The sequence below is a fragment of the Vipera berus genome, assembly GCF_964194415.1.
Source record: "Vipera berus genome assembly, chromosome: 3".
In the NCBI taxonomy this organism is placed as follows: domain Eukaryota; kingdom Metazoa; phylum Chordata; class Lepidosauria; order Squamata; family Viperidae; genus Vipera; species Vipera berus.
The window spans coordinates 216,101,879-216,113,249 of record NC_138204.1 but is presented as its reverse complement, the minus strand read 5'-3'; the positions used below and the strand labels follow the sequence as shown (position 1 = coordinate 216,113,249).

Sequence of the window (11,371 nt, the reverse complement as noted above, 5' to 3'; positions counted from 1 at the left end):
TAGGTTTTAAGCCTCACAGAGTCCTCTATGTGTGTGAATTGGGCAGCTATACAAATTTGTATACTAAATAATCAACAGGAAAGGGCTGGCTATAGCAAAAGGGAAGTCGTAAGACCCATCTAGGTGGAGTCCTCAACTTACGACCGCAGTTGAGCCCCAAATTTCCATCGCTAAGGGAGACATCTGTTCCGTGAGTTTTGCCCCATTTTACGACTTTCCTTGCCGCAATCCTTAAGTGGATCACTGCAGGTCTTAAAATTAGTAACCCCGGCAGCAAAATGAATCTGTTTTTCCCCCCTTTGACTTTGCTTGCTGGCAGGTCAGAAAAAGGGGGACGCGTGATTCCCCCCCCACCCCTGGGACGCTGTGACCATCACAAATACGAGTCAGTCGCCCAGCCTCTGAATGTAAGTCACAAGACCCTGCAGATGCTGCAACATTCCAGCTGATCGGGGCTTCTTCTGGGCTCAGCGGAAGCACCAGGATCAGTGCTGAGCTCCAGCTGGATCCTGGCGCTGATCCTGGCGCTTCTGCTGAGCCCTGACAGCCCTGCAGCTCCAGCCGTCCCTCGCTCAGGCTTGCGCGGTGCTGCCACCGGTTCAGCTCATTCCCCTCCTCTGCTACCACTTGTCTAGGATGGTCGCGTACCACCTGCCAGGTGCCAATGTACCACAGGTGGTACCCGTACCACTGGTTGAAAAGCCCTGAGCTAGGAAAGGGCGGCTACTGACCGACACAGCCCGAGGTAAAATGTCAAAAAGTTAAAGAACCCAGCTGTCAAAGTGCTGTCATAACCTCATCGCCTCAAACATCAACAGTCACGGAAAGAAACAGCCAGCGGTGCAAAATGCATAGAATTAGGAACTCTCTTCCCTATTCAGTTCAGCAGCCAAAAAAAAAAAGCCAAACACAATCCTGGGGGGGTTGTAAAAACAGAGGCCTAGAATCAAAATCATGTGAAGTGTTAGTTACTGCTTTGTCAAGCCTTACTAAGGCCGCACCTGGAATACGGCATCCAGTTTTGGTCACCTCGTGACAAAAAAGATGTTGAGACTTTGGGGGGGAAAAAAGTGCAAAGGAGACACAACTAGGATGATTAAAGGCCTGGAGAGAAAAACATAACAAGAACGGCTGCAGGACTTGGATCTGGCTAGTCTAGAGAAAAAACAGACCAGGGGGTGACATGATAGCAGTATTTGAATATTGGAGACCTTGCCACAAAGAAAGGGGGGGGGGTTGTCCAATTATTCTCCAAAGCACCAGAGGGCAAGAGAAGAAACAATGGTTGGAAACTGACCAGAGAGAGAAGCAACCTGGAATTAAGGAGAAACTTCCTGACAGTGAGAAAAATTAAGCAGTGGAACAGCTTGCCTCCAGAAGTGGTGGGCGCTCCAACACTGGAGGTTTTTAAGAAGAGAATGGACAGCCATTTGTCTAAAATGGTATAGGGTCTCCTGCCTGAGCAGGGGGTTGGACTAGATGACCTCCAAGGTCCCTTCCAGCTCTGTTATTCTGTTATTCTCTAACCCCAGATCAATTAACCAGTGAAACAGCTTGCCTTCAGAATTTCCGAGTGCTCCATCACTGGAGATTTTTCAGAAGAGACAGTCACTTGTCTGAAATGGTACACAGGCTCTCCTCCTTGAGCAGGGGGGGGGTCGGACTAGAAGACCTCCAAGGTCTCTCCCAGCTCTATTCTGAGTGAATGCTCTTCAGGTCTTGATTTTTAGGACAAAACAAAGGCAAACACACCAGTCAAGTTAAAAATAAGGCTCTATTGGAAGACGTGTTTTCGAGAGACATCACACACACAAAACTTTTTTTTTTCTTGAGATGAAGACAAAGAAGGGCTACAGACTTAAAGATGAAGCTGGCACGCAGCACAACAGGTTTTTGTATTTTGCTTTGAAAGGACAAGAAGCATTGAATAATCCAGGAGCATCCACAACCTTGCCAATTCCCCAGCCAGCCACTCTGCGAGTTGAAGTCTACAAATCTGAAAGTTGCCCCCTGGATCATTCAATGCTTCTTGCCCTTTGAATTAAACCAACTATACTTACAAATACTGCACATTAACGATTAATTTTTAAAATTATTCCAAGCCAGCCAACCGAGTCTGGCCCCACAACACAATAAAACCATGTAGCTGGTACCTCTTTATTGTGCTAATTAACTTGCCGGTATGCCAAGATCCATTTTATGGAAACAGATCTTCCACATTCATGCCTAGTATGATTATCAAGTATTATTTTCTCCCCCAAGAGGCAGCGTTGTTTGAAAAGTGCAGTACTTGGAATTGCTCTGGAGCTGAAGTGCAAGTAATTTCAGTGACAACGTAACACAATACAGACTGTCTTCAGAGGAAAGGAAAGTGCATCCAGTTAAAAGAGCTAAAATCTATACCCATGGCTGCGTAGATAAGGCACTTGGCTTCCTGCAAGCTTTGTTTCCTAGCATTTACTAGGACAGAAAATAAGAAAGCGGTTAACGAGGATCAGTCAGAGGAATGTGTAAATCCCACATAACGGAGTAAGGCAGCCTTGAAGTGCTTCGTTCAAAGGATTTTCGTAGCTGACGACGCTCTTGATAACACCTGGCGCTTAGAGATGGAAATTAGAATTAGATGAGGCAATAAAAGACGGGGGGGGGAATTATATAGGAGTTAGGAAAGGTCATTTACATATCTTAAAATTTTCATAGGGAAATCTGGGGTTGTATTTTGTTTGCATCAGAAAATAGAAACTCGCCAAGGAGTACAAAGCTCACCTGGCACTTTTCTGATTGAAATGGCTACATTAATAATTAATTTAAATTAATTAAATCAGAGGCACAGCAGCTGGACACCCCGCCCACCCGCCCCCCGCCCAAAAGCTGCCGCTTTTCTATTTTGGTTGGGAGCTGATTGTACACACTGCTGCCTCATCAAAAATGGGGGGGGGGAGGGAGGGAAAAAAACCTAAAGCAAAAAAAAAAAAAAGTGAGGTTTCCCCAAAAGATTTGGGCAATGCGTTCTTGGAACTGCTGAAGGTCCAACCTGAGACCCTAACAAGGAACTTCAGTCTGGAGCCCCTCGTCTGTTTTTTTTAAGGGGTGGGCGCTGTTAACAGGAACCCAGGGACCCTTAAAAAAAAAAGGCAACGTGCAAAAGAGTCACAGCTATGGGTCACTTCGGATTCCCAAAGTCGCAGCAGAGTTTGCGAGCATCCCTTGTCTGCAAGGCTAAATTCCCCATCAGTCTGTGGAATTCTGAGTCTGTGGAGCCAGATCAAGCTGGAAATGGGGCTGGGGGCTTCCCTGCTTCAGTCCAAAGCAGGTTTTTGGGTTCCCCCCCCCCCGAAACCTGACCTTGGTTTTCTGTGCCCCTAGCTGTGGTCCATGGGTGGGTCGGGGCACATCAGTCCAAAGACGACGAGCCAAAGCTTCAGGGGAGTGAGAAGTGAGGTATGTTGACCACGTTCTTCGACCCACAATATTCCTGCCCGGAGGGTCAAGGCAGGGATGGGGAAGGCTCGGCCGTGGGGGCTTCCGGCTGGCACGGCGGCCTCCCCTTTAGGCCCGGAGACGGTGGGGCTGCGGAGAGCGGGAGCCGGAGAGAAGAGCTGCAGACAAGGAGGCGAGGTTCTTTCTGCCGGGGACACGAGGCCGGGCGTCATTTGTAAAGCCCCATCTTCTTGCTCTGGTACATGTACATGTAGGCGTCACAGAAGAGGCGCTTGGCCACGCCTTCCATGCCCCGGGGCTGTTCCATGGCCAGGGAGGACACGGGCATCTCCAGGTACTTGGCAACTTCCGGGCACAGCGTGACCGTGGGGATGTTGTAGCCGTTCTCGTCGCCTGAGTGGAGGAGAGAGAGAGAGAGAGAGAGAGATGGATTGGAGGGCTCAGCGTTTCGTTGCTAGGCTCCCTTCGTTGGTGTCAACGCTGCAAACGTTGGATGTTTTTTTTCCTCTGACAATATAAGAGGCAGCCCTTTCTTTTAAACTCTTTTGATTTGAATTAAATGAAGCTGGGGTGGGGGGGTGGGGAGGAGAATGCTAACCCGGTTGTTTTAATAAGATGAGGCATGGCGCGCTCCAGAAAGGAAGCGAAGCTTTGCACATTAAACTAGTTGGAGAATGTGATTTATGACGCTTAAATTAAAGGAGGGAATTGTGTTTGATACGATGTGCTCAGGGGAGGGGAATTCAGATTTTTTTAAAATTTATTTATTTTAATTCCATTTATATCCCGCCCTTCTCCGAAGACTCAGGGCGGCTCACAAGCTTAGCAGTAGCCTTCATTCTACGTATATGCCTGCTTATTAGGGCTTTCACACACACACCCCCAAGCGGCATTATTACAAAGTCAGCTTAATTGCCCCCAACAATCTGGGTCCTCACTTTACCTACCTCGGAAGGATGGAAGGCTGAGTCAACCTTGAGCCTGGTGGGATGTGAACCTGCACTAATTACAGGCAGCTGGGGTTACTTAAGGAGGCATTAGCCCACTGCTCCACCAAGGCTCTTTTTGGCATCCCATTTGTGCCCTGCCCGACGCGTTGTTCTCATTATGTAGACTTTTCAAAATAAACAATGCCTGGAGGTTCTCTGAATTGTTTCATTAGTCGGAACCTTGACATTTGGCCCATCCGCCTTGCCTGGTGAACGAGGAGTGAGACCCCTTTCCGGAGAGCACCCCCAAAGTCCCCAGGCACCCCAGTGTCTGGAGCTGAAGAGGTGCCCCCAGCCCAAGGAAGCAGAAGCCCTGGCCCAGACAGGCAGGCTTGGTCTAGTGGGCAACACACCAGGCTAGAAATCAGGTGTCGGGGAATTCTAGTTTTACCTTTGGCGTCTAAGCTGGCTGGGTGACTTTGGGTCAATCTCTGGGAGACAGGGAGTTCTAGCCCCACCTTAGGCATGAAAGTTGGCTGGGCGGCTTTGAGCCAATCGCTGGGAGACCGTGAGTTCTAGTCCTTTAGACATAAAAGCCAGCTGGGTGGCTGGGGCCCAATCCCTGGGGGACAATGGGTTCTAGCCCTGCCTTAGGAGACCGTGAGTTCTAGTCTTTTAGACAGAAAAGCCAGCTGGTTGACTTTGGGCCAATCACTAGGAGACAATGAATTCTAGTTCCGCCTTAAGCATGAAAGCCAACTGGGTGACTTTGAACCAATTAGGAGGAGGCAGTGAGTTCTAGCCCCGTGTTAGACATGAAAGCCGGCTGGGCGACTTTGAGCCAATCGCTGGGAGACCATGAGTTCTAGTCTTTTAGACATAAAAGCCAGCTGGTTGACTTTGGGCCAATTACCAGGAGGCAGTGAGTTCTAGTCCCGCCTTAGAAATGAAAGCTCGCTGGGCGGCTTTCAGCCAATCACCGGGAGACAGTGAGTTCTAGCCCCGCCTTAGGCACGAATGCTGGTTGGGTGATTCTTTCTCTCAGCCCAACCCACCTCACAGGGTTGTTGCTCTGGGGAAAATCAGTGGAGGAAAAATTCATTCCCTGCCTTTATTTGTTAAGTAACTCAAGGCAGCAAACATATTTAATACGAACAAACGGACGAACGAACGGCACACCATGTCGGTCTGCCATGCTGTCGAAGAACATCCAGTTCTCTTTCTCCGGCCCGTATTTCACAAAGGACACGTAGTGGCTGGTCTCGATGCAAAGAACGGCAAACAGCTCCAGTTTCTCCCGAGGCACCCGCATCCCATCCCGAGAGAATTCCTTGGGGACACGGAGCTTTGTCGTCTGATGGCCTCTCCGCTGATAATGGGAGTGAGCCTGAAAATAAACGAGCGGGAACTTGTGAAGTTTCTGAGGCGGGAGACCATGATATTGGGAACACAGGATTTACACACACACACACACACAAACCCACAGACTTTCCCTGGAACAAAAAAACCCTCTGGTTGCTTGTGAGGTGGAGGTGGAGAATGAAATCTGTGAGACACCTAAAAAAAAAAAAAGGAAGGTTTGTAAGGCGTGGGGAGGATGCTATCACCCATTGTATGTCTTCTTGGGTGAAGTCTCCGTGCCAATTTCCCTTTTGGGAAACCTATCTCAGAGGTCTGGTAAAATGGTACGACATCATGCAATGGCGGCGGTGTGTGTGTGTGTGTGAAGTGGGTTGAGGAGGAAGACTAGACCTCACGTTAAAAAAATGGCAAACTGAGCCTTTGGGTTTGGGGTTTGGGTTTGGGTTTTAGCATAGTTTTAATTATTGTATTATATTAGGCATAATTATTTAATTCTTTTTTAACTTTTGTATTTTGTATTTCGATATTTATTGCCCTGTACACCACCCTGAGTCCTTTGGGAGAAGGGCGGTATAAAATGAAAGAAAGAAAGAAAGAAAGAAAGAAAGAAAGAAAGAAAGAAAGAAAGAAAGAAAGAAAGAAAGAAAGAAAGAAAGAAAGAAAGAAAGAAAGAAAGAAAGAAAGAAAGAAAGAAAGAAAGAAAGAAAGAAAGAAAGAAAGAAAGAAAGAAAGAAAGAAAGAAAGAAAGAAAGAAAGCCTCGATTCCTGGCAACGGCTGGGATGAAATGAAATAAGGCTGTTTGCCTTCGACTAATTGAAGGATCAACTGGACCCCTCCTTAGCACAGGAGCAGGAAAACATAAGAATTTTGCCGGAGGGGAAAGAGGGAAAAGGTGAATTTGCCAAAGGGAACGAGAGCAAGTATATATTGGTAACGTATATTAAAGGTAGACATGAAAAAGGAGGTCGTACGTAGCCCTCGGAAGCCTGAAAACTGTCGTTTGATTTGATGACACAATTTGTTTACATCTAAACTGAAAAAGACTTGTCACTTTCACTACATCGGAATAAACTGAAGCTGAAACGCAGCCGATTACCTTAACAAGGCAGATTTCTTCGAATCCCGGGCCCTTTTATGACTTGTGCCTGGCTGAGGAATTCTGGGACTTGAAGTCCACAAGTCGTAAAAAGGCCACGTTTGAAGAGCCCTGTTCAAATCCATCACAAAATAATTGCAAAAAAGAAAGGTAAAGGTTACTGAACTGGCCATTCCATTCCCCACGCTTGAATATTATTGAGAATCAGCGGGAAGCACCCTGACACGCAGAGCATATAAAGAGACCTAACAATATTTCTAAGCTAGGAAAACTCTGAAAGGAAGAACGGGCAAAAATATTCCCAAACCAGAATATAATGTCTCTTAGCTGTCTCCAGAAAGGGTTTAGAAGCTGTCTTTTTTTCTAAATAAACTAAAAAAAAATACGGATCAAAAATTGTCCTAACTGCCCTGCCGTATCCTCTTTTTAAAAAAAAAAATCTGTAAAGTGCAACAAATAATAGCAAGCATGCGGTCAAATACACAGCGAGATGCAGTTTTGGACTTTGCACCATGCATAGGTTGCATCGGCCTCTGTCCACTGCAAGGAAACTAACCAAAGAGAGAAGCAACCTGGAACTAAGGAGAAACTTCCTGACAGTTGGAACAATTAACCAGTGGAACTCCTTGCCTCCAGAAGCGGTGAATGCTGCAACACTGGAAGTCTTTTAAGAAGAGACCGGACAGCCATTTGTCTGAAATGGTCTAGGGTTTCTTTTGGCAAGGAATGTTTAAGCCAGGGGGTCCAACCTTGCCAACTTTAAGACTGGCGGACTTCAACTCCCAGAAGGGAATTCTGGGGGTTGAAGTCCACAGGTCTTAAAGTTGTCAAGGTTGGAACACCCTTGCCCTAAACTGTGCCGCTTTTATTTATTTATTTATTTATTTTAATTCCATTTATATCCCGCACTTCTCCGAAGACTCAGGGCGGCTTACAAACTTAGCAGTAGCCTTCATTCTATGTATATGCCTGCTTGCTTTTGACCAATCTGTTGTGATTCAGGGTCAGCCTGTGGGTTCGGCAGTTGGGTCGGACGACTCAGAGGAGGAGGAGGGGGGTGTTGAAGATCTTGCTGATGAGAGCCCTCAGCCAGGCCCCTCCCACCTGGTCACGACGCAGACCCAGCTGTGTGAGCCTGACAGCATGGATGAAGATGACCCACAGCTGGCCCTGTTCAAGGACGCCCGACGCAGGAGGCAGTCAATCAGGAATAAACAGAGGAAGGCAATGGGGCACTTCGGAAGGAGGCAGAGAGAAGCCACGCCCTGAACTGCATAAAAGGAGAATGCGTGGGAGGGCTGGTTTGCTGAAGGTAACCGCTTGAAAAGCTCCTATTTTAGTGGTTCGTGTTTTGTTTTGCTCAGTTTGGGATCTGTTTTGTGTAAATAAATTTGGTGGGCTTACTTCCAGCCTTTTGCCTTTTGTAAAGGGGTTGTCCCTGCCTTTTCTGCAGGGCCGGTAGTAGGCTGGAATAGAACACAATCAACTCTCCCGCACCGCAGAGGACCAGCTTGGCAAGGACTTGTTGGGAAGACGGGTTGTCATCTGGGGGAATTTAGTGCAACTAAACCCGCCCTGAATGTCAGAATGGCCCGGCCCAGATCCTCCGCAGCGCTCCTCAGACCGGGGGAAAAAAAACAAAAAAACAACAACAAAAGGGACACACCTGAGCACAGCACGAGTCGCAAAACTGCTTCAGCCCCGTGCCAGCGAACATCTTGTCTTTGAAGCAGGCCGAGCACTCCTGAGTGGCAATATCTCCGCATACAAAACACTCCCGGGGACCTGAAGTGTGAATGCAAAAATCAGCACCCGAAGCTTTCTCCCCTTCCCCGCAATTCACGAGAGGCCAGACCACAGGAAGTCGGAGGCCTCTTTGTGGCCCCAGCCAGGTGCGCAGCATCGTGCTCTTAAGTCGCTCCTCCCAGAGGCCACAAGTAGAAAAACTGGGTGGGTCAATGAAAAAAAAGGGGGTAGGGGGTGGGGAACCCTCAGAAAATTTCTTTTTGGGCCAGAGATTTGGCAAGTCTCCAGTCCTCATTGTGGCAGCCGTTCTAATGATGATGACTGTGTAGGGAGCGCCCGTTACCTTACACGGCGCATGTTTCAGGACCAATGGATGCCAGAGGCTTACGACCCAATTCTGAAGTTCCCCCCTTCCCTCTTCGGTCACGTGACTGCGCATCAGGAGCTCAGCTTTTGTTTGGAGTTGTTTCCTGTTCCTGTTTGAGGATTTGTATTTCCTGGGTCATGTACTTTGACCTGAGTCTGAGTGGGCCCCTTTGGCATCTGTGGGTTAATCCCATTGTGTCCTGTCCTAGAGTTTGGGTGGGGTATGTAGACTTTGGATGTCTTTGTCTCACCTAAACTTCTAGCTGAGGGCCTCCAACCTTCCTGAGTTAATCTGAGTTAATCTTATTAATCTGCATTTGAATTGAAATTGAAAACTGAAAGATAAAAAGTATAGAAAGTGGAAAGAGGGGCACATAACTAAGTCAGAATATCAGCAAATAGCCCGTGCCTGCAAAGACAAAGTGAGGGAAGCTAAGGCTCAAAATGAACTAAGGCTTGCGACCAAAGTCAAAAATAACAAAAAAGCTTCTTTCAACATATAAAAAACAAAAAAAAGTTAAGGAAATGTTTGGTCCATTAGTGGGGGAAAGTGGCAAGAAGGTGACAAGCAACAGGGAGAAAGCAGAACTATTTAACTCGTTTTTTGCATCTGTCTTTACACAAAGGGGAAAAAAACAGTCCAAGCTACCCAAACCAGTGCCATAAAAAATAGAACAGAAACACAAGTTAAGATAGGCAAGAAAATGGTAAGTGAGCACCTGTCCAGCCTAGACGAGTTCAAATCACCAGGACCAGATGGATTACACTCCAAGGTTCTGAAGGAACTGGCAGACGTGATCTCAGAACCACTGAACTATATTTTTCAAAGATCCTGGAGCACTGGGGAACTACCAGAGGACTGGAAGAGAGCTGATGTAGTTCCCATCTTCAAAAAAGGGAAAAAAATGGATCCAGGAAATTACAGACCTATCAGCCTGACCTCAATACCTGGGAAGATTCTGGAAAAGATAATCAAACAATGAATCAGCGAACACCTTGATGCAAACAAAGTCATTACTAAAAGCCAACGTGGGTTTGTCAAAAACAGATCATGCCAGACAAATCTTATTGCATTCTTTGACCAAGTGACAAAATCAGTGGATCAGAGGAATGCTGTGGATATAATTTACTTGGACTAAGGCATTTGATAAAGTAGATCACAATCTACTACTTGATAAGATAGAAAAATGTGGGTTAGACAGCATCACCACCAGATGGATTCGTAGCTGGCTGACAGGCCGTACTCAGCGTGTGGTCCTCAATGGAACCGCATCTACATGGAAGGAAGTGTGTAGTGGGGTGCCCCAGGGCTCTGTTCTGGGCCCAGTGCTCTTCAACATCTTCATCAACGATTTGGATGAGGGGATAGATGGGGAACTCATCAAATTTGCAGACGACACCAAGCTGGCAGGAATAGCCAATACTCCAGAAGATAGGCTTAAGATACAGGAGGATCTGGACAGACTCGAACACTGGGCACTATCTAACAAAATGAAATTCAATTGTGAAAAAAGTAAGGTTCTACATTTAGGCAGGAAAACCAAATGTACAGGTATAGTATAGAGGGTACCTTGCTCAATAGTAGTAACTGTGAGAGGGATCTCGGAGTCCTAGTGGACAATCCCTTAGATATGAGCCAGCAGTGTGCTGCAGCTGCCAAAAAAGCCAACACAGTCCTTAGGCTGCATTAACAGAGGGATGGAATCAAGATCATGTGAAGTATTAATACCACTTTACAACGCCTTGGTAAGGCCACACCTGGAATACTGCATCCAGTTTTGGTCACCACAATGTAAAAAAGGTGTTGAGACTCTGGGAAGAGTGCAGAGAAGAGCAACAAAGATGATCGGGGGACTGGAGGCTAAAACATATAAAGAACAGTTGCTGGAATTGGGTATGTCTAGTTTAATGAAGAGAAGGACAAGGGGGGACATGATAGCAGTTATTCCAGTATCTCAGGGGCTTCCCCAAAGAAGAGGGAGTCAAGCTATTCTCCAAAGTGCCCGAAGGCAAGACAAGAAGCAACAGAGAGAAACTAACCAAGGAGAGAAGCAAACTAGAACTAAGGAGAAATTTCCTGACAGTTGGAACAATTAACCGGTGGAACCACCTGCCTCCAGAAGTGGTGAATGCTCCAACCCCAGAAGTCTTTAAGAAGAGACTGGACAGCCATTGGTCTGAAATGGTATAGGGTTTCCTGCCTGAGCAGGGGGTTGGACTAGATGACCTCCAAGGTCCCTTCCAACTTTATTATTATTATTATTATTATTATTATTATTATTATTATTATTATTATTATTATTATTATTTTTACAGAGCTGGTTTCTGCTTGGGGGAGGGAGACTTGGGGCTATTAAGAAAAACTGGGCCTGATTTTCTGCCCCTTTAAGATCCTTTGAGGAAATATATTTTTCTGCCCTTTTAATGTTT

At 46.7% G+C, this 11,371-nt stretch overlaps 1 protein-coding gene across 3 annotated transcripts in view; it reads right to left on the bottom strand.

The window, feature by feature from the left end:
* Positions 1-1,755: 1,755 nt before the first annotated feature.
* LOC308665253 (ubiquitin carboxyl-terminal hydrolase CYLD-like) overlaps positions 1,756-11,371 on the bottom strand; it is a 35,834-nt gene continuing 26,218 nt past the window's right edge. For 2 of the 3 annotated variants that reach the window (XM_081323049.1, XM_081323051.1), the window contains 3 exons: positions 8,496-8,614; positions 5,550-5,757; positions 1,756-3,834 (listed from right to left, as the gene is read on the bottom strand). In XM_081323049.1, coding sequence (XP_081179175.1) covers positions 3,650-3,834; positions 5,550-5,757; positions 8,496-8,614 — 512 coding nt within the window. In that variant the 3' untranslated portion in view covers positions 1,756-3,649. The remainder of the gene's footprint in view (positions 3,835-5,549; positions 5,758-8,495; positions 8,615-11,371) is intronic. The other variant, XM_081323050.1, reaches the window with a different exon arrangement.